The 27,019-nt window shown below is 43.6% G+C and overlaps 1 protein-coding gene across 1 annotated transcript in view; it reads left to right on the top strand.

Moving 5' to 3' along the window:
- The window catches only part of LOC147751001 (nucleotide-binding oligomerization domain-containing protein 2-like), a 343,212-nt gene that overhangs the window by 189,361 nt on the left and 126,832 nt on the right, over positions 1 to 27,019 (top strand). Inside the window, exons 3-4 of the mRNA XM_086918890.1 lie at positions 4,021 to 4,371; positions 14,252 to 14,386. Coding sequence (XP_086775016.1) covers positions 4,021 to 4,371; positions 14,252 to 14,386 — 486 coding nt within the window. The remainder of the gene's footprint in view (positions 1 to 4,020; positions 4,372 to 14,251; positions 14,387 to 27,019) is intronic.

The raw sequence follows: 27,019 nt of genomic DNA, 5'->3' as shown, positions 1-27,019 counted from the left end.
CACCCCCAGGCAGTCAGGTGTACTACGGAGGCAAATTGCTAAGGGGGCGGGTGGTCATAGCGAAACACGCGGTGGAGACAAGTCTTAGTAAGAAAGGCGCGTGCTAATCTGGCAATATTGCCCCGGTCCTCTGTGATGTGACGGGTGTAGCCATTTGGGTTGTTGTACTCGTTTAAGTACCTCATAACTGTAGGTGAGTCGCCAGCTAGCAACATAGCCAGTCAGTCACTCCTCCCATGAGGCAATTAACACCGGCATGAAATCTGACAAATCCACCCTCCCGCATCGCGCTCCCGAGTGCGGCTATTACAGAGAAAACTCGGCTCATTGAACCATGGGCGCTGTGCCGCAACCACCTACCCCACAACGCTTACCTGTCCACGGAGGGACCACGCCGCCTACCTAGACCACGCTGCCGCTGAGGATCTGGATCAGTGCACACGTCGTGTCTGTCGCCATTATAACCCGAGCCGAGCACGGTCGGAGAAACACAGCGCGACGTCATCGCCGTGCGTGCAAGCCGTCATAGTCAGGGGAGGTGTGGCTATGCGCCAGCTGGGTTTTCGTTGGTCAAAGTGTCGGACATTTTTGAATGGTGAAACTACTCCGACTACTAACGTAACAAGACTTACTAAGGATGGACAAATGGTGCTCTCTGGGCAAACTAATCAAACAGCTCTGTACAAAGATGTGTCATGGGAGAGGTTGATGTTGACTCCCGCGGATACTAAGCGGGTGATCCACCGATGATTGCATATCAGTATTTATGGCTGATGGGAGTCAATATTCAAGGCAGGGTTAGCGCTCATGGTGAAGGTCACACAAAGTACAGGGAGCCAGTTGGTAGGCGGTAAACCAGGCTTTAGAGGGTCAGAGTGTCGGCCATTCTGGAACGGCTAGAATGCTCTATGGCTGGTAGTGCATCAGGACTTCCCAAAATAGACAGATGGCGCTTTCTGGTTGAACTAGTCCCAAAGCCAAATAAATTAGTGTAGCTTAGTGGTCCTGCGGATGCTACGCGGGTGGGCCATCAATGACTTCAGATCAGTGTTAGTGGCGAATATGAGCCTCAGATCTTGGGCAGGGTTTGCGCATTTCGTGGAAGCGGCACATCAGGAACAAATAGCCGGTTAATAGGTGGTAGGCTGGAGTGTAGAGGGTCACTCAATGCGGGTACCCTTAGTGCTGTAGCTAGACTGGTCATGCAGTGCGCCCCAGGATGAGTAAGATCTGGTGATCTATATTATTGGTCAGGTGAAGGAAGGGGAATCCCACCTTCAATAAGTCAACGTAGGTAGGTGCCTGTCACCTAAATGAAGTCTATAGTGTGCCTATTATGTGATCCTAACAACAGCCTGGATATCATGCTCTGTACAGGGAAATGTCCATAGGTCTGCATCAATTCTGCGTTGTGGTCTGTGAGGACACAGTGCTGTTATGTTAGTACCACCGACTGGAGAACCAATCAAAAAGTGGATACAGGGTGTGTCGCAGCTAAAGGGGTGGGGGAACCTCCCTAGCATAGGCATATTTAGTTGTTGAGTACAGCCCAAGGTATGTTATCATTCAGACCAGCGTTGTCTTTATTGAGGTGGTGCACCCATCTCTGCTCGATCCTGAAAAGGGCTTTTTGTGTGATGTTCTGATGTGCCTCTAAAACCAGCCACCTGAGGCTGTCTGTTGTGTGTCTGAGCTCTCTGCAGTGTGTATACAGTTTGGTGGTTGTCTTTAACCATCTGACATTGCTCTTATGTTCAATTATTCTGTTTCACCTGCCTCATGGTCATACCCACATACTTCATGTCACATGGACATGAAAGTAGGTAGATGCACTTTGTTGAGTTCCAGTTTGTGTGTCTTTTTATGTGCCACTTGAAATTGTCAGACAACTGTACCTCTTTAAATGGATAGGTCTGGGTGCACACTGCCCAGCCACCGCAGGGGTAGTGGCCCACCACTGGTGGCAGATCCCAGAGGGTCCTCTGGATGCTCACTTCCCTAGTCCTAGGTCTAGTGTGGACTAAGGTGTCTTTCAGGTTCGTGGTGGGTTTGAACGCGAATCTGGGTTTAGGGATAACCAGTTCGCCAGTGTTGAAAATCCCCCAGTGTCTATTTATCGTCTTCCTGATCAGATTGGAGTTACACGTAAAGGAGGTCACACAGGTGAGTGTGTAAGCACTATCCCCGTCCCTCCTTTGTAGCAGAGCCTCCCTAGGATTATTCATAGCCCATTTGTAGGATTGTTTGATTTTGCGAGCTGGGTAACCTCTGTCCATTAGGTTGCGTTGTAGGAGTTGACCCTCTGTTTAGTAGTCAGCCAAAGAGGTGCAGTTCCTTCTGATACGAAGCGACTGACCGAATGGGAGGTTATCCCTCAGGGATTTGGGATGGTGACTCTGGTGTAGGAGGAGGCTATTCCTGTCAGTTGCTTTTTTTTCTAAAGGCTAGTGTGTAGGCCAGTGTCAGTGAGCCAGATTCGGAGGTCGAGAAAAGGGATGTCACTGCTAGATATGGTGCTAGTGAATTTCAGAAAGGGATTCCGTGTATTAATCCACTCACAGAAAGCTTTACATGTGCCTGTGTCACTTTTCCATAGTAGGAGAATATCGTTGAGAAGACGCCTCCACAAAGTGAGGTTACCCCTGTATGGATTATTGTGGTTTATAATGACATCCCTTTCAAAAGTTGCCATGTACAGGCAGGCCACACTAGGGGCGAAGGTGCTACCCATAGAGGTACCCTGTGTCTGATGGAAGAGAAGGGTGTTGTACTCAAAGAAGTTTTCAGTCAGGGCTAGGGTCGCACAGTTCATAATGAAGGTGATGGGTGTGGGGGAAGACCATTCCTCAATGAGGAGACTAGACTCAATGGCTTCTAGGGTGGCGCGCTGACGGATATTCGTATATATAGAGTATATAGAGCTTCCACATCTAGGGTGACCAGTAAGTCCACCCCTTCCCTCCCATTGATGTTATCAATCAGGCATAGGACGTCTGAGGTGTCCTGGACCTAGGAGGGTATCCTTTTCACTAGAGGTTGCAAGAAAAAATCACAAAATTTGGAGAGGGGAGCAAGGACCCTATCCCTGTTACGATTGAAGCAGAGAGCATCAGTGGGAAGAGACCCACCTGAGTGAATCTCAGACTGGGCAAGTAGCCATCTTCCGTCACCAGCCAAGCAGTCAGAACAAGAAGAAGCCTTCTGTGTAACAACACAGTTCTTCAGACACAGCCTCGATCTAGACTTCCTTCCTTCATCCCAAATATGCCAACCATTGCAGTTCATTGCCAGCTCCACCCCTCAAAATAGAGTTGCTAGCTGGTGAAGTTCTGGAGAAACTCATTCAAACACTTCTTGCAAGAATAAACAAGAGCACAAAACAAGGGGAATATTATCAAGAACGGCGTTACAATTAGTGCAGCTTTAGCAGCAGGAAACTGCAGTTAATGCGGCGATAATGAGCTTGATAATATGCTCTTGTGAATTCCAATAAAAGCCCAGGTTAACACCAGAACCTGGGCTTCTATGGGAATTCTCAAGGGCATATTATCAAGCCCATTATCGACGCTTTAGCTGCAGTTTCCTGCTGCTAAAGCATCAATAATTATACGCCGTTTCTTGATAATATGCCCCCAAATCTGTCCATCTTTCATTCAACTGTGTGCGAGCTCCTCCTTCTTGTGTTTCCTGAAGGCAGAACCTGTTGATCATCATTTTTTGCTCTCAAGTACCACTCATGCATAACTACAGGCCATGGACTTAGAAGATAGAATACACAGAGAGCTGTCTGGGGATGCAGCAGAAAGCTTAAGGGGTCTGTCATTACATTTGTCAATTGCGAAATAATGTTCCCATAGTTTTCTCAAATAGAAAGCACTGATTTAGCTATGAATCCTCTGTTGTTTCTGTTGACTGACTTAGAAAATCTTAGTAGCTATCCCAGCCAGTTAAATATACATGTTTGTTACTGTGTATGTGTGATGAGCGCTCACTTTTAATTTCTCTTTTCTGTGACTCCAGGTTCTTTCTCCTGCACAATTGAAGGGATGCTGAATGGGGAGGTTCTACTGCCTTGCATAGTCCCCTACAAGGACAACTTTAAGTATGATGAAAGCTTTGTTGTTCACTGGCAGACTTCGGTCAACCCTGAGGTTCTTCATAGTTTTTATCATGGAGCAGAACAGCTGGAGCACCAGAAAAATAGATTCAAGGGGAGGACCCAGCTCTTTCCTCTGGAATTTCCAAAAGGCAACCTTTCCATTTTACTGAAAAGCTTAAATACCTTCGATGCTGGAAGTTATTCCTGCCATGTGTATTTCAGCGATAAGAAAGAAGATTATATAACTCATCATGTAGAACTACTAATAAAAGGTAAGTTACATTTTATGTCTATATTTCACTGCACTTTATCTTTGATACCCGCGAAGTTAGCAATGCTCTCATAGCAACAACTTCTATACTGTAAGTCACGTAAGTCACGGTTGACCTTTAGTTGATTTCTTCCTGTTAGGGAGGCAGTTCCAGTGTTGGCCACTGGGGGAATACACCTGACAGTGGGGAGAAGTAAGACTGTAGGTGCTCACATTCAGTCTTGAGAAGGTGGGAGGTAAATCTGAGAGCATCGTGTACTGCTGTGATGTCACAAAAAGGCATAACAAAAGCATTGTATAATAAAGGCCCTTACGCTGCCTGATGAATCTGATTTCCCTGGTCTGCTGGGGAAGGGGGATACTGTTGGTCCTGCTGGCTCCCAGCCTCTCAGACCTTGGAACAACTAGCAGTGCTGTTACCTTCCACGTTCTGAGCAAGGGTACAGGGGTATCGCAGTCACGTACTTACTGTGCAGAACCTCTCTAGCACCCCCGGGGCCTTATTTATGAAGGACTTGCGTCAGTTTTGCGCCGCCGGTGCGTCACTTTTTGTGACGCACCAGCGGTGTAAAAAATGCGCCTTGTTGCGCCATATTTAAAAAGTGACGCATCTAGGTAGATGCGTCACTTTTTAAACCCCTGCGCCACATTATACCTGTGTCAGGTATAATGTATGCAGAGGGGGCGTTCCCCCGCAAAAAGCCTCGTAATAGTGACGCAGTGAAATCTATGAGATTTCACTGCGTCACTTTTAGGACGCTGTTGCGTCAAAATCTTGCGCCTGCCTCACAGCAGGCGTAAGACTGACGCAAGCCCTTTCACATGGGGCTTTCCCCATGTGAAAGGACGCATTGCTGGAGTTGCATCACTTTTGTGACACACTCCAGCAATGCGTCACTTTTGGGCTTACAGATGCGTCAGAAATACTGACGTATCTGTAACTCCTTGCGACATGATGCGTCATACATTAAATATGACGCATCAGGAATGTCGCAAGGAGTGCGCAGTGAAAAGTGACGCATCGCTGTTTTCACGCAGCGATGCGTCACTTTTCATAAATGAGGCCCCCGGTACCTGCTCAGCAGCAGCTCTATCAGGTGTACAAGCTGAGACTGCCAGAGTTGCAGCAACGTATGATGTCTTTTTTATTGTACTAAGGCAGTGTTTTCGAGCAGGGAGCAGGGCCGGGGCACCAATCTTCAGAGGGGCGTAAGGAGCTGTCTGCATTAAGGTGAAAAAAAGTCACGTTAATTGCATAAAATTATTTAAAACCATCACAATTATTGAGCATTTCATACACTATAAGAGCCTATATAAAATGATTTTCTAAAAATGAGTATAGTCATAAAAAAAGGCGTTAGAAAATACGTGGTTGACATAATATTGGGTTCTAGCGACAACCTCTGCATCCCATATCAATGTGTGATTGAACCTACAAAGAAATGTTGTCAGTTAACAGTTCAACATAGTGTACTCTGGGATTAGACAAGCAATGGTTGCTTGCCTGCAGACTCGTATACATCTGTCTCATTAAGGTCATGCAGACAGCAGAGTCCCGTTCACCTGGTCACAGTGATTCACACTGAAGTGCTTTCTCTTTTTTTTATAGCATGCTCCAGGTGCTGTTTTTAAGACCCCATCAGTCAGCTGACTTGCCCTCCCATCTCCCACTATTAACCCCCTCCCAACAAGCAACACGACAGCAGCGTCAGGAGGCAATCTGAGAGCGATTTAAATGAGATGGATGAAGTGCAGACATGTATGTGTTCAGAGGTGGATGTAATCAGCCAGGGGCTGATCTCTGAACACAAAATTTAGCTCTCTGTGGTCTAATTTTATTCACTAGCGGCAGCTAGGGTGCAAATTACTTTCCACCCAGGGTACTATCCTGAAAAAGGCTGACTCTGTTCTTGAAGGAGGGTAGGTACGTCCTGATATGAGATGTCAGATAGTAAGACAGAATACATGCTTTGTTTTATAGTGGAAGGGGTGAATCCATGTGACAAAGCACAAGGCACCAGGTATGCTTTTATGTTTTATGGGGTAAAACTGATGGGCTATGGGTGACAGCACATAGATGATCGAACACATACTTCCTGTGCTGTGAGATGCATGTAAAAATAGTATCAGGCACAGTGTAACATTTGTCATATGTAAATGCGCAATCGTGATCCTTGAGATTTTAGTGCCTGAAGTAGCATAAGGTGTGCCATTTCAAAAGCTTGCCACTAGAACCTATTTGGAAGCCAGATAATTGACACATTGTCAGTTGGGGTATAGTCAAATTCACAATAAAAATGACTACCTTGCAAAGATCTCTGATGAGGAACGTAGGCCTGTGTATGACTTGCTTGAACTGCACAAGCAGAGTCGGAAGTTTCTTCTGAAATCTTAGGAGAAAATCTGCATATAACCTTCTGTCATATTGTGTAGGACAATGTCGAATTAATTAGGAACATTAGTTGTATGGATTCTGCTCCAGGAACTTACTTCACTTGATGTTCCCAAACCATTACTCACTGGTTAGTGTGCCTGTTTTTAACTTTGTTCAATCCTAAATAATAAAATTAATATCAGGGAACTGATCATGGATGTACAGGTAGATATCTAACTTGCTAGAAACGTGGCGAGCCAATTATTAAAGCCCTGATCTAAAAATAACAATCCCTGATAAGTTTAAAATAATTTGTTCCGACTTCCTATATCACAAGGTGGTAACCTAGCAATCATCATTAAAAATTGTTTTTCTATTTTACTATTTCTAGGTGGCATTTGTGCAGCTGCAGAAATCTTGACTGTGGTTATCGCTATTTCCACTCATTTGATGACCTGTTGTTTTAATATTACCCTTTTGGTCCTTCCGCTGACTTTGTTAGGAGCAGTGCTAGCTTGCCTTCACTATTAGTTCTTCATACATCCTACATTTCTTTGCTTAGATTACCTAAACCTTAGGATCAATGATCCTACATGGTCAGAAGCATCCACTTTTTATGTCTGGCTTGACATTGCAGCCGCCACCAGTCCTGATGTGATCAAAAAAAGAGTTTGTGTGTGTATGATGGGCTTTAAAAAAGGGGTTTCAGGAGTATTACAGAGAGGAACTATGACTCAGCCCATGTTAAGTTCACATGAGTACAGCTTTTGATTTGACCAAATGTGTTAGCTTCCACCAAAAGTGTGCTTGCCCTCCAAGCAGCTATGAATATTTGTTTATCATGTTGCTTGAGCCAGGGCTATTTATCAAGTTAAGCTACTGTGTTATTGTGGAGAATGCCCTTTAGGTCATGCACATACTACTGGGGAGACTCTGGCTGCAGCAGAGACTGGAGGAGGACACTCAGGAAGAATCTGTGCTAAAAAACACTATACTACCCCTTAACACTACACTTCACTAAACTCGAAAACCCCCTTACTATGCCATAAGTCTACATTTCCTTGAACCCTACAACATCCTTACTACCCCATAAAGCTTACTTAGGGACTCAGCCTGCTGAAAGCAGGTGGAACAGTAGCACGAAATAGTGGGAAAATCAGTAAATTAATCATTTATTCCCACAGTGATTCCTTATTGTAAGGGGGTCTTCAGTGTATCACTTGTGATCCCTGTTATTTCCATTGCCTCTTCTGTTCCTGCTGCTATTGATGCCGCCTGGTATGTGTAACTTTGGGAGGTGTTACCAGTGATATATCTTCGGAAAATGTTCCTGAGCGTTGGGCTTGCTACACCCTCTGGCAGACTTGGTCAGCCTATCAGCTTGAAACAGATAACCCGGTGAACTGTAACTTGGCAACCATCTTTACATTACTTGAGGTTGGTTCGATCTGGGCAATGATCAATATTGTGAGAACCATAGGATTATTTGTTGTTAGTGGGTTGAGACTATAAAACCAAACAGAAAAGTGACAACAATATCACCTAATAAACAGAATATTGGAAACATTTGGAACATATCGGTATTTTAGAGTTTGCCTGTATTTGCTCTTAAATCTCTCCCTTCTTGCCTCAAACCAAGCTATCTTAACACCAAAATGAGTCTGTATGAGTTTCTTAGGTAGTCTTGCCTCTCACCCCCATAACCTAGTGGAACAACAGAGGCAATGTTCTGTATGAAGAGAGCTATGGTGTCCCAGCAAGCCAATAAGGCCTGTCTAGTGCTTGCGAGGTGCCTGCTGGTGCCCATTGAAAAGGTCATTACAGCTTCTGTCTGTGCAAAATCAACTTTCTTTATTCATCTTAAATGCTCTTTTCAGATTGTTTTGAAAAGAACAGACCCCTTAATGAATGTATCAGAAAACAATAATCAACATAATTATTGTATTATTAAATGTTTTGAAAACAACTATTAACATACACCTTCGTCTATCTCTATTTTTATGAAACATTATTGACTGATTTACTTTTATAAAAAATTGCTGTACTATCAACATTAACTAACATTAACCAATATATGTGTGCTAACAATACTAAATGCAATATGAATTTATAATGGAAAAATGTGCACACAAATCAATAAAATGCAATGAGGGGTACATAAGCAGGATAAATGTGAGGATTATATCAGTGGGTGATATCAGGGTTGTCATTTGTGTAGAGACACACAAAATAGTCTAGATTAAGCTTCCCACAAATTGTGCAAATTGTGAGTAAGACCTGAAAAATGTCAATCTAACATCACTTATTTGTGATTTTTTAGGACATATGAATAACAGTTATTCAATTTGCATGTATCTATTGAAAGCAGCCTTTTGCAATATCACTGTATGATACTTAACATATGCATATGTGTCTTTACATTCTAACAATTGTTGATGCCAACAAAACATATATGGCTTGAATTACCACATCTCCTGCTGGTTAGCCAGAATTGGGCAAATGAGATCTACACAAGCTCAACTCACCCACGTTTTTAGGTGATTTGAGTGTCAAAGTAATACTCACACTCCTTCAAGGTTAGAGAATTTGGCATTTGTTGGCCACAGGGGTGGGGAAATTAATAACTTTGCCCCTGCTGGGCAGTTTTCATTCTTACTATTGCCCCCAGCATCATGGAGCAATAATAAAGTGGCAGGGGAGACTACGCACCTTCAAGATAGCTTTATTTTTCTTTATTCCCCCCAAGTACTCCCAGGGTGGACTGGCATCCTCAGAGAGATTGACTTACCGGCTTTAACGAGCATACCTGAGTCCTCTCATCACTCTCTCCCATAGTATCTCTCTATTATGTCTCTACTCACATAGAAGATAGACAAAAAGGCAGGCCTACTAAAATAGATTGATAGTTATAAGCATCCAGAGTACATTGGAAGAATAAAACATTGTATGAGTAGTGCTGTTCAAAATTTGGGTAAGTAGAATTTGAATGGAGGGTATGAGGTAGGATCCAGGTTGGTCAATCTCAAAGCTTTGCCACATGCCTGATCTTCTTCCTAGAAAGGCCCTTGAACTGACAGACCCTTTTAAAGATGAAGAACTGTTCCAGAGCTCATCCTTTTAGTCCATTGGATCCTGAAGATCTCAGAATGGGATGAATACACCTCGTAAAATGGTGTCTTTAAGCAGGGATTTGATTGTTCCAAAAAGGTCTCCCTGATTTGGTGCAGCATGATGTGGAAAAGGCCATATTTGACATGACATGGGCAGTGAATGATCTATTCCTGGGGTAAGGATTTTGGAACATACTTTAGACCAGTTGTGGCCATGGCTACTTCACTCTTTCCTGCAATTACTCTATTTTAATTAGTAGAACGGTTTCTCATTACTAACAGAAGTGATCCAGCTCTCAAATTAACAGGGAGAGCTGAGACAGAGCCAAGTCAATGGACAGGTCTGGCTCTAAGAGCCGTGCATGAGCTGAGCCTTGAAAATACTTGACATGTAAATCATGCAAAAAAGATCATATTAGAGAATGATAAGCATTTGTAAAAAATGTAAAATGTGTATTTCTTTATCACACAGAAGCGTTTCATCTTAAATCACATTATATCTCTGCATGGAGAAATATTTAAAGTGATTGTTTTTAAACATAAACTGAGAAGCATTGCTGCCCCGCCCTAATGACAATGATATTAGTGAATTGAGTCTGTTGTCATGTGTACACTATATGTGACCAAGATTCTTATTGTAGCTGGAGCACCACTATATTCTAATACATCAAACACCAGAGAGGTTTTTGTACAGAGCACATACTGGACGCATGTATCTGAAAGTGCTCCGATATGTGTTCTTGAACAAAAATGGGACTTAGTGAACTACATTTTTGAGTAGGATCACAGAGTTTGTTCATCCAGAGAAGCCATGATTAATCTACTATTTTCACGTTTCATACTGTGTAATTCAGCCAGTAGATAGGTATTTCTTTGTGACAACAACAGTTAATGCTTTGTTCTTAATTCTTGGAGGATAACATTAGACGTTGGAAACAAGCAGAATCCAAATTTCATTTTTACATATTGCGACCCTTGCCCAAGGACATAAGAGCACTTCACAACAAACACAGACAAGTTACACTCGGACGTGAGAGCGTAGCTGGGTAAAAGGATCTGACACCGGTTAGAGACCTTGCCGTAGGACCAGAAATTATTAAAATGCAAATTGATTAAGCATGGGTGGAAAATCCGTTCCGCTCGCGGATTTTGCGGATTTTCGGTAAATTTGCAATCCGCAAACTTTCGCGAATTTACCGAAAATCCGCAAATTCGCACGCAGCGGATTTTTTTGCTTGGTGATACAATATTGCGGCGTGCGGCGTTCACTTACCGTCATTCAGCGTTTGTCGAGTTGTTTTTCGCGATATTTTGCGAGTGCTGCGCCATTTTGGATCTTGCTGCCGGATCCCGCGGGAGTTTGGCGACGCATCGCAAGAGTTCGCAATTGCGAACATGTAGATGCGGCGGGGAGCAACAATCTCGCACTCGCGAAATTACAAAATTTGCAATTCTGCACAAGAAATCCACCAGCAAGCAGCATAAACCTTCTGAAAATGATGATTTTTATCAGAATAACTCCTCAGGTTGACATTTGCCTGCACCTTTTTGAATTTGAGGCCTTTTTGACTTTCTTTGGATCACTTTTGGATTAGAAATCAACTTTCACAAGTAAGTTTGTTTGGGGCATTACAGTTGCTGTTCTGCAGAAAAACGAGTTTTGCAAAACTGAAAGCACTCAGCAGGTGCAAAAGTTCACTCATCATTAGTAACCATTCCCTGTAGTGCTTCTTGAGGGGCCCCTCCAGAGTTCAGTTGCCTACGTTTGTTTGGGGCATTATAATTGCTGTTCTGCAGAAAAACAAGTTTTGCAAAACTGAAAGCACTCAGCAGGTGCAAAGGTTCAAACTCATCATTAGTAACCATTCCCTGTAGTGCTTCCTGAGGGGCCCCTCCAGAGTTCAGTTGCCTACTTGCAACTATTCTATGACCCTGCTCTGACCCTCACAGCAGGCTCATAGAATAGCTACAAGTAGGCCACAAAGGTCCTGGGAAAAAAAATTGCACTGCAACAGAAAGCAAATTACAGATAAGGAAGCAGGTGCCAGACAGCAACTTTAAATTCAGTGACACATTAATCAACCCCAAATTAATTCATGTCAGTTGAAGCAGGGCAGGTGTGCTTGCTTTTCCCCCCCATAATCTACAGTGATGAATCAGAGGGTGGCAGTGATGTACCAGAGGGTGGGATGGGTGAATCAGAGGGTGGCATGGGTGAATCAGAGGGTGGCAGTGGTGAAACAGAGGGTGCTGTGAACCCGTGATGATGAACCAGACGTAGAAACAACAAAGTCGCGACCGTTGCGAGCCGACAAGTAAGTTCGCAATTGCGAACTGGTACAAAACCCTCGCGAACTGGCAGAAACCCTTGCGAACACAAAAATAAATAAAAATCCGCAAATTCACGAGAATTCGCGGATTTTGCAGATTGCGAGTTCGCAAATACGCAAATTCACGAACGCCAGATTCGCAAAATTCGCCACTGCTTAAAATTGATATCAGGATGTTAGATTCGGTTAGGAACCACGCTGTATTAGACATTTGTTAAGGTTAGCCCACCATACCTGTCTAAACTGGATGTAAATCTAATGTCTGAATTTTGCATTTAATAATTATGTAAATAATGTTATTTTATTACATTTTTAATTTTGTTTCATATTTTAATAAATACGGCCGGGGGGTCTCGAGCTCGAGACCCCCTGCCTTCCAAAGGATTCTGTTGTTGGTCTGATGAATGTGTAACTGTAGTATGCACGTTAAGGGGGGGGTGGCCGGCAGTCACAGACCATGAGGAAAGGGGGGCACACATGGCTGGGCCCGGCCCCACCTTCCACCAGTGCTGGTTGGGCTCCGCGTCCCGCCAGTTGACCCGGAAGCAGTTTTGCGCTTCCGGGTCAAGGGGGCGGGATCGCGGCGTAGGGGGGGTTTAAGAGCCTGGGGAGCGCGGGAAGCGGCCTCTTTGTGCCCGCGCTCCCCATTCTCGCTCCTCGCCCCGCTGTGGAGCCTTTAATTTTCCCCACCCTCCATCCCCTTGTAGCAGAATTCTGGTGAGGACACTGGTAGGTATACGGTGTAACGCTATGCAATATCGTAAGAATACATGTTTTGCTTCCTGAGGCCTTTTTCCCCGTTTACAGGCAATGTTAATATATATATGTTTTCTGGGTGTGTTTTGCTGTTGCATTAACTCTTTTTCCTTAGGCCTTTTTTCCCTCTTAGATTAGTAATGTCGTATTTATTATGTGGGTCTGGCGGTAAGGTCATAATCGGTGAGCAGCAATTTAAGGTCCTTAGGTGGGGGCGGCCCCATTCACGAAAGGAGTCGCCCAGGGGGAGGGGCCATTGGTCTCTCCCAGAACTTCAGGGGCAGGATATCCGCTTGCTTGGGTGCGGGGGAGGGGAGTCAACGCTTTCCTCAGGCTGGTAGCCACCCCACACATACACTAGGCACTATGACGCTAAGGGTGCGAGTGTAAGGGCCCTCCTGTTATGGTTAAATGGAGTTCACAGAGCGCACGAGGGTAAACGGGCCCTTGTCGCGCATGCGCATCTCGGACGGGAGAGTGTAGCTGGGTAAAAGGATCTGACACCGGTTAGCGACCTTGCCGTAGGACCAGAAATTATTAAAATGCAAATTGATATCAGGATGTTAGATTCGGTTAGGAACCACGCTGTATTAGACATTTGTTAAGGTTAGCCTACCATACCTGTCTAAACTGGATGTAAATCTAATGTCTGAATTTTGCAATTAATAATTATGTAAATAATGTTATTTTATTACATTTTTAATTTTGTTTCATATTTTAATAAATACGGCCGCGGGGTCTCGAGCTCGAGACCCCCTGCCTTCCAAAGAATTCTGTTGTTGGTCTGATGAATGTGTAACTGTAGTATGCACGTTAAGGGGGCGGGGGTGGCCGGCAGTCACAGACCATGTCCAAATTTCATTTTTACATATTGCGACCCTTTCCCAAGGACATAAGAGCACTTCACAACAAACACAGACAAGTTACACTTTTTTCATCACAGGGAAGTTTGCTGAGAATCATAGGATGCTAAGCAGAGGTCAGGATTTAAGCCTGGCTCCCCAAGTTATATGATTGGCATCTGTAGCTACCAGGCCACATTACATCATGTGAAAGCTCTGCTCGTTGTGGGCTTGACTTTCAAAGAGGACTTCGAATTTAGTCAGAGCCAGGCCAACGGCTCAAGCCGGGCTTGCGCTTTTAGTGACTCACCACTGCTAAATATTAACTGTCAGTGTTTGGTGGCAGACTGTGTAGATTATTTCCCACAGATTTCCGAACTCATGTGTAGCCAATAAGCAAATATTTTGTCATTGGGTTATGCAACAGATAAAATGCAATCTACTAACATTTAATTATCTGCCTTTTCAGATGCAACAGAAGAGCCTAATGCAAGCAACACATGGTATATTCTTCTGGTCTGTTTTCTATTACTGCTAGTAGCAGTAGTTATTTTTGCAAGAAGTAAGAAGGGAAAGAAGGGAAAGAAGCCTAGAACTGAAGGAGGTAAAGTACTGTTGAATGGAATATGTGTACTTTTGATTACACTGCAATCAGACTTTTGAGTCAATTTAGATGCTATTAAAATTGTAGTGTTTAAAGTCACAGCAGAACCAGGGAAAGAAAGTGGCCAAAAACGTTCATGTCCTCTGGTCTATTCATCAGAGCCCCACATCCTAGTCATATCAAGAATTGATTAAGCTAAGTCTCTCTATTTGGGCCTCCCCAAATTTCTCACACGTAGGATCCTGGGGCCATATTATCAAGAAAGGGAGATACATTATCGCCGCTTTTATCAGCAGGAAACGGCAGCTAAAGCGGCGATAATGGGCTTGATAATATACTCTTGTGAATTCCCATAGAAGCCCGGGTTAACACCATAACCTGGGCTTCTATAGGAATTCACAAGGGCATATTATCAAGCCCATTATTGCCTCTTTAGCTGCAGTTTGCTGCCGATAAAAGCGGCAAAAATGTATCGCCATTTCTTGATAATATGGCCCTCGGTAATGCAAAACCAGGCTGCCCGGTTGATATATCATCTGCCCAAACACTGTCATATCTCTCAGGTGACTGAGGACCTCCACTGGTAGCAAGTTGTACAGAGAAGGATGTTCAAAGTATACAGTACTGTCTTTAAGGCCTTGCATATGAACAGTCCCGCTTTTGTTAAATCTCGAGTTATTAAATTTTGCCCTACCAGAGAACTGAGATCCAGTCACTTACACTACCTTGTTATCCCTTCATAAAAAAAAGAACAGAGGGTGTAGGTTGTCTGTCATTGCCCCACAAGCATGGAATTCATTGCCATTGGAACTTAGGACAACCACTAACTATGCTATATTTAGACAGCTACTTAAGACCTGGCTTCTTAAACAGGCCTTCCAATAACTGCGGATGGATGTCGAATCAGCTACTAAGCGCCAAGAGACCATTTGGTGAACATACGCTCTAGAAATGCTCAGTAACATAACATAACATCTGGGGCGGTGGTAGCTCCAATGGTCTTGCAAACAAAACATCCATTGCAGAGGAGCAAACATAGTACCAAAATGCTGCAAATGAGGAATAACAGCAGCGGGAAGCCTCTGAACATACAGGAAAAATGGAATGAATAACAGCTGGTATTACTCCATAGATTTTTTGAAAAGAAATGACTAAGCCAGAACCAAGAACTTTAAAAAAGTGAGCAAGGCGGGCAGAATTCAATGCATTAAAAATACAATTAACTAATTAACTGAAATGTGTATTTCACTGGATGTCTTTGCAACTTGTAATTAAAAGGTTTTTCAAACAGGTGTTAGTGCTACATCTGTTTGAAAAAATAGTGCTTTGTGTTTGCTTAGCTTGTTGAAATCTACATTCAAAGTTGGAATGGAAGGCCACAATGAGCTATCCATACCCCCTTGAGTGGGAGGGAAAAGTATGTTGTTACAGCAGGTCACTATCTGGAAACCGATAAAATGTATGGGATCCCAGCTTTCATTCGGCAACAATACTGATCTCTTAACATTTAAATAACTTCCATTTGAAAGGACTGTAATTAAAAGGCAGTATTGCAGGGACTGGTATTCATTTTAGATAACAGGCCAAATTTGCTACCAACACATTGCAAGTGTAGTTTATGGTTATGTGTATATAAACGAGTGAATGTACTTTAGAAGAGTCTCTTTCCTTTCCGGTAAGGAAGACCTCTTTTTTTTGTTGTTGTTTTTTTAGTCCTCATATATCTTTAAATATGCATTTGGTTCAAGGATGGGAATTGTTCGCTCATCACAGATAGCCGGGATTATTCCAAGGGAGCTTCCGGTCGCTCCTTACGGAGAGATTAAATGTCCTAGGACTCCGGGAGGGCTGCCTATCGGCTTTGTTGGGAAAATACCAACCCCGATCTTGACTTCTTGGGAGGTTCTTGCGCCACTAGTATTCCCAATCCTTAGGGTTATTTTATAGCATATTTTTGTAATCATTGGACAGAGCAAAAAAAAAAAACAACCGAAAAGAACCGTGCCCTCATCCCAATCCAATGATCGTGTGTGAGAAACATGTGTATCAAAAACTCAGGGGCATTTTACCAACAACTAGCGATAATTATCGCTATGTTGGCTTAGCGGCAATATTTTTTTCGCCGAGCTGCGGCGATTTTTATCGCTTAGGAACCTTGCTATTATCATGGTTTATCTCCTAACCGATAAAAATCGGACGAAATGCATGAATATTGCTGAAAAGTCAGCGATATTCATGCATTACCGAGCTAACTCTAACTGTGAAACTCCGACCTAAATCCCAGAATTCCTCTCAACCCAATTATCCCAAATTTCCCAAATGACAGTTTTCTTACGCTTAGTGCCAGCTTGGTCCAATTTTGCTACCCTTTGGATGGAATGTATCCATTCGTCTTCCGTCGGGGGGCAGGCTAAAATCCATTTAATGCACAATTCTTTTCGTGCCAAGAGAATCAGAGTGAAAAACAATGCTCTATGTTTTTTAGTTAGAAACCCCTCGGTTAAAACCTTTGGTAAGATCCCAAATATTATAGCCACCGTTGTTAAGCTTATTTCAAAACCCATAATATTTGAAATAGTCTTACTTATTTTGTGCCAGAACTGGAAAATTACCGGGCAGCTCCAGAACATATGTACTTCGTTTGCTTTTCCTTCTCCACATTTTGGACACTTCTTGATTTCTTGCCTCCCAATTTTCGATAATTTCTGAGGTGTCCAGTAGGCTTTATGTACTGTGAAGAGGTGATTTTTTTTTTAACGGTGCAGCATTTACATATGACCATAAAAACGACATAGATACTTGCCCAATTGTATCGAGGTCTTCGTCCGGCAGGTCCCTTTTCCAAATCTCGTAACAATCAACCTGCGTATCCTCTCCATTTTGGGCTAATAGCCAGTACCACTCTGCTACTTCTTTTGCTCTTGTTTTATAACTGCAAATTTTGTAAGCCAGTCCCAAATTGCCTTGTACCTCTTTGCCCATTGCTCGTGCCCAGCTACTCAGCTACTCAGCTGATAGTATTTGAACTTTGACACAGAGTCCTCACATACCGCTGAGAAATGGGGCCAGGAGATCAGTTTTGCTTCCGAAATCAATTGACCCCAGGTTGTAATACCACTTAACCGGAGTGGGATTGCAAGAGCGTCTTTCAAGCATAAAGGTTTTCCAGGGGAGTCCCAGACGGGGGTTGCCTCGTTATAGTATGGAATTTTTAGCAGACATCTAACATGGTACCATAGCTTTGTGGCAGAGACGAGTATCTTGAGTTTGACCTTTTTGAAATATTTTGGATGCCCAAATTTTAATAAGAAACACCCTGCTTGTTGGGAAGATTCTGCTGTTAGGGCCTTATAGAGAGGAGAGAAAAAAGTGCTTTCCAATAATAATTGTCTAAAATGTTTTAAGTGGAAAGCGCAAAAATAAAGAAATAGGTCAGGGGTTGCTATAGCACCGTAAGCTTTTTTCTTCCTAAGTTTTTTTAGGGAGATCCTAGGTTTTTTATTTCCCCAAATAAAACTTGGAAAGAGGCCCTGCACCTTTTTGAACCATGCTTTTGGAAAGTGCAGGGGAATAGAGTTAAACAGGAAGGTATACTTTGGCAAAATCGACATTTTCAACACATTTGATTTGCCTAATAGAGAAAGTTTGAGTCCACCCCAAGACTGTAGCTGTGATCTTACTTTTTTTTGGTACTTTTTCAAAATTAACCCTTGGAATTTTTTCGATATTGTGAACTATTTGGATACCCAGATATCTTATTTCTTTTTTTGTGAACGTACTCCTGTAATTGATATTCCACTTCATTAATTCGTTTTTTTGTTGATTAATGCTATACCCAGAAACCTTGCCAAAGTTCTCTAAATTGGACCATATCTCTGGAAGAGACCTTTCAAGATCGCTGGTAAAAATTATACGGTCGTCTGCATAAAGCCTTATTTTTTTAACCCAGCCATTACAACTGAAAGGGATGATGTTTTGCCACTCTCTCAGAATACAAGCTAGAGGCTCAATATAAATGTTGAAAAGTAGAGATGACAGGGGAAACCCCTGTCTTGTACCCCTACCTATTTGAATTGACCTAGTTAATTTTCCATTAATTAGAAATTTGGCCGTGGGGTTCTTATACATGGCTTTAATTGCCGACAAAAGATTATCACCTAAGTCAAGATGTTGAATTGCTTTAAAAAGAAAAACCCAGTTCACCCTGTCAAAAGCTTTGGCAGCATCGAATGTCATTGCTGCCAAAGGAAGTTTGTAGGTCTGTGCCATGTAAATTGCTGCAATTAAGTCCTGCGTCAATTCACTTAGTAGTCTCCTTTTAATAAATCCTTTTTGGTCTGGGTGCATAAGACTACTTATTACTCTATTCAACCTTTTAGTGATTATCTGGGAGAAGATCTTATTATCACAATTTAAAAGTGAGATAGGTCTATAGGACTCACAAAGTCTAGTTTTTTTTTCTGGTTTTAGTAAAATTGTTATTGTGGCCTCATCCCAAGTAGCCGGAGGGCTTAGGCCTTCAAGGAAACAGGAATAGAAAAGCTGAAGGAGGAAGGGGTCCAATTCGTCCTTTAGAGTAATGTATACTTCATTAGGGATTGAATCTGGACCGGCTGCTTTTCCCCTTGTTAGAGAGCTGATCAATTGAATTAACTCTTCTTTTGATATGGGGAGGTTTAATTGTTCTTTTTCATCTCTGTGTAGGGAAGGAAGAGATATATCTGACAGAAATTCCTCCATTCTAGCTTCTTCCAGCGGGAACTCATCTGTGTATAAACTCTGAAAGAATTGGGTGAAGGCCTCTTCTATTTCAGAATCATCTGAGATGTTACAAAAGGGGGGTGGGGTCGCACACTGCTCACACACCGGCGGTATCGCCCCTAAGGACTCTGGTTAATGTAGTTACGTGTTCCGCGATGCATCATCTTTCGATCTTCTGCTATCTTCGCTGTCTTCGCCATCCCTGGACACGTGTTTCGGGGTATCCCCCTTCGTCAGCAGGGATAGGCCGTGTTCTGGGGTTGCCGATGGCTGCCAAATATCTGCCAGGTATAGTACCACTCAGGCGCGTAGGTGCGGGGTCCCAGGCTCATCAGCCGGCAGCTCAAGGGAGCTTAATGTACAAAAGGGGGGTGGGGTCGCACACTACTCACACACCGGCGGTATCGCCCCTAAGGACTCTGATTAATGTAGTTACGTGTTCCGCGATGCATCATCTTTCGATCTTCTGCTATCATCGCTGTCTTCGCCATCCCTGGACACGTGTTTTGGGGTATCACCCCTCGTCAGCAGGGATAGGCCGTGTTCTGGGGTTGCCAATGGCTGCCAAATGTCTGCCAGGTATAGTACCACTCAGGCGCGTAGGTGCGGGTTCCCAGGCTCGTCAGCCGGTGGCTCAAGGGAGCTTAATGTTACAAAAGGGGGGTGGGGTCGCACACTACTCACACCCCGGCGGTATCGCCCCTAAGGACTCTGGTTAATGTAGTTACGTGTTCCGCGATTCATCATATTTCGATATTCTGCTATCTTCGCTGTCTTCACCATCCCTGGACTCGTGTTTCGGGGTATCACCCCTCGTCAGCAGGGATAGGCCGTGTTCTGGGGTTGCCGATGGCTGCCAAATATCTGCCAGGTATAGTACCACTCAGGCGCGTAGGTGCGGGGTCCCAGGCTCGTCAGCCGGCGGCTCAAGGGAGCTTAATGTTACAAAAGGGGGGTGGGGTTGCACACTACTCACACACCGGCGGTATCGCCCCTAAGGACTCTGGTTAATGTAGTTACGTGTTCCGCGATGCATCATCTTTTGATCTTCTTCTATCTTCGCTGTCTTCGCCATCCCTGGAAACGTGTTTCGGGGTATCACCCCTCGTCAGCAGGGATAGGCCGTGCTCTGGGGTTGCCGATGGCTGCCAAACATCTGCCAGGTATAGTACCACTCAGGCGCGTAGGTGCGGGGTCCCAGGCTCGTCAGCCGGCGGCTCAAGGGAGCTTAATGTTACAAAAGGGGGTGGGGTCGCACACTACTCACACACCAGCGGTATCGCCCCTAAGGACTCTGGTTAATGTAGTTACGTGTTCCGCGATGCATCATCTTTCGATCTTCTGCTATCTTCGCCATCCCTGGACACGTGTTTCGGGGTATCACCCCTCGTCAGCAGGGATAGGCCGTGTTCTGGGGTTGCCGATGGCTGCCAAATATCTGCCAGGTATAGTACCACTCAGGCGCGTAGGTGCGGGGTCCCAGGCTCGTGAGTCGGCGGCTCAAGGGAGCCTAATGTTACAAAAGGGGGGTGGGGTCGCACACTACTCACACACCGGCGGTATCGCCCCTAAGGACTCTGGTTAATGTAGTTATGTGTTCCGCGATGCAACATCTTTCGATCTTCTGCTATCTTCGCTGTCTTCGCCATCCCTGGACACGTAGAAGAAGATCGAAAGATGATGCATCGCGGAACACATAACTACATTAACCAGAGCCCTTAGGGGCGATACCACTGGTGTGTGAGTAGTGTGCGACCCCACCCCCCTTTTGTAACATTAAGCTCCCTTGAGCCGCCGGCTGACGAGCCTGGGACCCCGCACCTACGCGCCTGAGTGGTACTATACCTGGCAGATATTTGGCAGCCATCGGCAACCCCAGAACACGGCCTATCCCTGCTGACGAGGGGTGATACCCCGAAACAGGTGTCCAGGGATGGCGAAGACAGCGAAGATAGCAGAAGATCAAAAGATGATGCATCGCGGAACACGTAACTACATTAACCAGAGTCCTTAGGGGTGATTCCGCCGGTGTGTGAGTAGTGTGCGACCCCACCCCCCCTTTGTATCATCTGAGATGTTGTTGCCAGTGCTCAGGCATCGGAGGTCCTTAATCCAATTTCTTGTTTGGTCTGTTTTGGTTTTCCACACCAAAAGTTTACTACAACCCTCACCATACTCATGATGTGCCAATTTGCTGGCGTCCCACTTTTTTTCATTCGAATTTCTAAGTAGTCTGTGAGTTTATGTTTCACACTATCTAGTTTTCTGAGAAGAATAGTGTTCCCTTGATCTTGTTCTAGTTGATCCTGCAACGACTGAAATTCCGCTTCCAATTTATGTGTTTCCTCTTTCACCTTTTTAGCCTGGGAGAACGATATAGCTATTAAGGATCCTCTTAAGAAAGCTTTGTAAGTGTCCCAAATAATTTGGGGGGATGCTGAATTTACATTGTTTTCAAGAAATTCCTTTGTCTCACCCTTCAACTTCTCAATTACTTCCTCATCTTGTAATAGTGCTCAATTAATTGTCCATCTCCTCGGGGGAGAGCTTGCTCCCATTTCCTGTTCTAAAATAACTGCTGAGTGGTCGGAGAGGTGTTCCGGGACATGTCTGACAAAATTAACATTTCTACTTAAAGAGATATTAGTCAAGAAGAAATCAATTCTGGAGCGATGTCCACACTTTTTATTAAAAAAGGTGAACTAGCCCCCAAATGTCTTATGGGCCTTGAACTTCTCTCTCCAAATATCCACTAGCCCAATGTCTGACATGAATTGTCTCAGGGCCATTCTCATTTTTTGAGTGATGTGGCCTGCTCTGACTGATGTGGAATCTTCCTTTGGGTCTAGGACCATGTTAAAATCTCCCCCCATTATAATCTGATCGTTCACATTTACCAGATGGTGAAGTATTGTATAAAGGGTAGTTGGGTCGTCTATATTTGGCCCATAGTAACTTACAAAGGTTGTCCACATATCCTCTATCTTTATTCTGGTGATGACCCACCTCCCCCAAGGGTCAACCCAGCATTCCCCTAACATTGCCTGGGCTGATTTTTTAATTAAGATGGCCACTCCTTTTACTGTACAAGATTGTGTTGTACAGACACAATGTTCAATCCACTTTTGTTGTTTTACAACCCCCTCCCATTCCTCTTTAAGTAAGTGTGATTCATGGACCAGGAAGACATTACACTCTGACAACTTTAAGTATTCTAATATTCTATTCCTTCTAGAAAGAACCCTTAACCCGTTGACATTCCAAGACATGGTTCGTATTTTGTTTATCTTTCCCTTACTCATAAGGGCAGACCTCGGACCTACTCATCAATTATAGTTTAACCGCAGGCCTTCAATGCCAACAAACCACCCTTGACTGAAAAAGAATAAATGAGGACAATTTTTTTTCCCACTTTTAATTTTATGTGAAGTCCCCCCACCCTCCCCTGGGGAACCCTCCCTTATTTCTAATAGAGGTGAGATTGTGTACCTCTAGTTTTCTATTATTTAGGCTCTCTCTTGGTCTGGCACTACACATATACACCTTAGTCTATTCACTTGGCTGTGCTCCTAATTTTCTCAATTAGAGTGTTTGCCTCTTCGGGGTCCCTGAAATTAAACATTTTATTGTTTCACATAACTTTGAGGGAAGCAGGAAACCGTAGGTTCGCTGTGGCGCCCAAATTTCTAAGTTCCTGCATCGATTTTCCTAACTCCCACTGTTCATCTTAAGTTATGTGGGAGATATCTGACCTTATGCGGAACGACCAATCGGCTCTCTTGTACACCCCTGCTTTTAGACCTGCTGCCAGGATTTTTTCTTTAAGAACATACGTCTTAAAATTCACTAATATCCTTCTTGGATTTTTTCCCCTGGTTTTTTAAAGTAAGGGTCCCGATGAATTCTTTGTATGTCATCGTCCAGGAATTGCTTCTCTATGTCCGGGTGTAGTTCTGCATGCAGATTAAGTACAAAAGTTCTAGTATCCCCGCACTCCTTATCCTCAGGAATATTCAGGAGCTTGATGTTATTTCTCTGTGCGTTATTCTACAAACTCTCCATCTTTTCCAGCATTATTTTATCACCTTTCTTAATTATTTGGATATCTCGTGTATTTTCGTCAACTTGCTTTTTAAGTTCTTCTACGGTTGATTCCACTGCCCCTACTCTTTCAGATATCTCATTCATTTTAGTTTCTAGAGAGTCGCAAGCCATTTGTATTTTCATTTGGCTACACTCTGAAATTGCGAATGTATCCCTTACTTCTTTTAAGAGAGTCGTTAGCAAATCCTCAGTAGCGGACTTTGTGCCCACACCGCTCGTTGATATTGGTTCCCCCCTGGTTCTGAGTCAACTACTTCCGTTAAAACTACTGCCGTTAAATTTCCTTGTAGGGAAATTGATTGTGCACTTTCCCTGCTAATGACTGGCGTCGATATTTCATTAGATTGAGACTCCATATTATCATTTCATCCAGGAGGGGGAAGTATACTACTAGCTCCCTCATCAATTAAAGGAGCCAGGGGATCGTACCTGTTCTTTAGTCCTATGGGCGCTATAGACTCCATTGAAGTATAGGTTGTAGGCAGTATATCTTGGACTTTGAAATATGATCTAAGTGAAGGTGTGACACGGGAACTTCCTAAACTCGCCTTCGACTGTTTCTTCCATTTTTTGCTTGTAGGAGTCTTTTTATTCTGCGATGTGGTAGATGTGGCCGAATTTTGCATGGGTTTTAAAGTTTTGGTTCGGGATGTTCTTAATGCTTTAGATGTTAACACCAATTCTCTGTTGTCTGTCTCGGGGGCTATTGGGATAAACCCCAGATATCCCTACTTCTGAGGGTGTATCTATTCGGCATGTTAAGCCCAGTTCCTAGTCCCTCCTGACTCTCCTAATCTGCACCACCTCGCTCTACATTCAATTTTGGACCCCAGTCTCGCCCCTTCTTCCTTACTAGGGTCATCTGTGGAGTCCAAGCATTGAAGACTGTTTTCTTAAGGTCCAGCAAGTCGTTTCCCTCCCCTCCAATTCTTTGACCTTCTTTGCTTTGAGTATGTTTAGTTATGTTTATTTTTTTTTAAACCTCGGGGTGAGTGGCTCTGTTGAGTTTGTGTGGGTAATTCTCTTGAGCTTGAATCCCAACGTAGGAAGGTAAAGGCAATCACCCGACTACCATCACGCCTAAATCCTATCCCGGCGGCTACACGTCTCCCGCATGAGATCCTTTCTGCTGCTTCCAGCCAGCGCCCCCGCAGAGTTGTTACCTCCCTGACCGCCACCTTTATTTTAGGAATAAGGGGCTGAGTTTGTAAAACCCAGCACTACCCACCAAGCATGCGAGGGACCCAAAAGAGCTTCTAACAAACCTAGACCATATTAAATTGAGAGATCAGCAGTCAGCAGTGTCGTTAGGAGGTCAAAGAATTCAGCAAGTTTCCTGCTAATTAAGGCTCTCTCAGTAGTGTTTTAACCCAGCTCTTAATTACAAAAAAAAAACAAAGGGGGCAAAAACTTTTTCCCAAAAACAAGCTGCCTAGCATTGAGTGAATGGGAACCTACCCGACTCACTTCGACAATCCTATGACCCGCCCTGTTGCTCCAGATCAACACTTGAGCAAGCCGGCTTCTCCAGAGGTGTAGCGCGATCTCTCCCGGCTACCAGAGGGGAAAATACACCGTCGCCAAGTCTGCTAGCAGGCAGCCCCGCCTCCAGCTCCAAACGCCAAACTCTCAGCGCCAGGAGCGGGACGCCGCACAAGCTCCGTCCGCAACCCTGCTTCAAGGCACCGCAATCGACACGGGCGCACTCAGACCGAAGGAAAACCCTCAAAGGCACGAAAGCATCCAGATAAGGTAAACACAGCCCATTCGTTTTCCATTGTGTTTACCTCACCGATGGAAGACCTCTTTGTTGGCACAGTCATAATGATATGAAATGGAAGTGATCATAATTCATGAATGAAGCTGCGTCCTAGGGGTTCATATCGACCAACAAAGGAATGTGCCATGCAAGCTGAAATGGAATATTGAAATCGGCAATGAGATTACACTGTGTAATAACCAGACAGTTGAAGGTGTTTCTGTGAATGTAAATGGGACATGTTCTAACTTCTCTAAATGTAACATTGTGTATGTGGCATCTTTCTTAGCCATGAGTTGCTGTTTACTCGTCAATTGAAAGGAAGGAATAGTTGGCTGGAATTAAGATAACAACAAGAGAGGCAGCCATTCTTAAGAGTTTGACGTGTCCATCTAAACTGCATGATAGATCTAAGTTGACTTTTCCCATGGTACAATGTAGACATTTTACTTTGCATGATAACAATTACAAATGACAGAATGTTATTCAAACTGTAAGCATAAGAAGACAGCGTTTGAATACTATTATCAACCACAGCAATCACTTTATCCAAATCATCTTAACCAATTTGTCTTAAACGTGTGGCAGCTTTCATTTGGGACAATTTCCAAATTTCATTATATGTAGCATAAGTAAATCTTTTTGAACATGGAGACCTAGGACCGAATAGGAAGTCTGATAAGTCCATGTCTTCGGACAGGAGAAAAAGATGTTGTTTTACTACAGACAGTGTGGAATGTTCCAACCATTGTTGACACAATTTACCCACCGAATAGGTGATAACAAAATCTGAATGTTGTGAGTGGGAATATTGGGGGTTAGGTCTGCTTGCCTTAGACCCCAGTGTGGAATTCAAAAAACGAGCATGACAGTCATTTGTGTCAACTGGCCACAGTAACCACCCAGGCATACCCACAAGTGTGGAATTAAACTTACCATCCTGCAACATACTATTGAGCTGTTCTTTAGTGTAATTTGTTAAGTGTTGCCAATTGTCAAAATGGGCCATTGAGGGAATATTTGGTACATTCATGTCTTTAATTTTGGCCAATCATAGACATGTAGCCTGTTGGAAGGTGCAATTTAGTAAAATCATTTGTGTTGGAATAAACAGCCTTGGAACAAGGTTCCCATCCCCTGAACTTGCCAAGGGCTGGTACCTCAAATGGACAAATGAGTTTGAATGTATTAGCTTAGTTTGTGTAAGCATATGTATTTCTCTCGTAGTGTAGGGACTCATTTGAAATAATATGATGTTGGGTCTGATGTATCATTTCCAGAAATACATGTGAATTTGCCCCTATATGTTTTGGAGCACCCTTGTGGGGGAGTGGGGCAATGTTCCCATTGTGTGTAATCAAGAATAGTGTGTTTAACACTAACTCAGTGTAAATAGTGATGTCCATAATGATGGTACCAGAACATTTCACCATAATTAGCATAATTTAAGTAAAGATCCTCTGATTTGAAAACAGTGTAGTATTCCAGCTCGTAGAGTATGGAGTTTATAGTTTCAACATCCCAGTCATCAGAATGGTGCAATTGCATCTCGCATAGAAATCATAAATGCATATGGTATTTGCAGAATCTCTGTAGGTCCAAATATATTGAAGGGAACTTTATCCCAAACAATTCCATCAGTTACTTGAACAGCTGAAATGTTCATGATGGACAAGTCTATTTTTAGTTTATGTGAAGATGAGTAAGGTGTCAATACCTCATCGACCAGTTCTGTAGCCAAGCATTCTGGTAGATAATGTCCACTAACCAGCAAGAAACAAACCCATTGCAAATCTAATCCAGGAATAAAAAAAGCAAGGGAGGTGTTGTCCAAACATATATCCAAGATGGCACCAGATAAGTGTGTTTCAGCTATGAAATGAAAACAAAGATCCATGCAGGAGGAGTGTCTAAAACAGAAGAATCATCAAAAGAATCCAAAGAAAAATCATCTCAACCACACATAATACCCAGAAGCAGTTCATTAAAAAACTGGTGCCTCTGGGGAC

The sequence above is a fragment of the Lissotriton vulgaris genome, chromosome 1_1 (assembly GCF_964263255.1).
Source record: "Lissotriton vulgaris chromosome 1_1, aLisVul1.2, whole genome shotgun sequence".
NCBI lineage: Eukaryota > Metazoa > Chordata > Amphibia > Caudata > Salamandridae > Lissotriton > Lissotriton vulgaris.
Note: the sequence above shows the minus strand (reverse complement) of the source record. Positions and strands in the feature narration are given on the sequence as shown.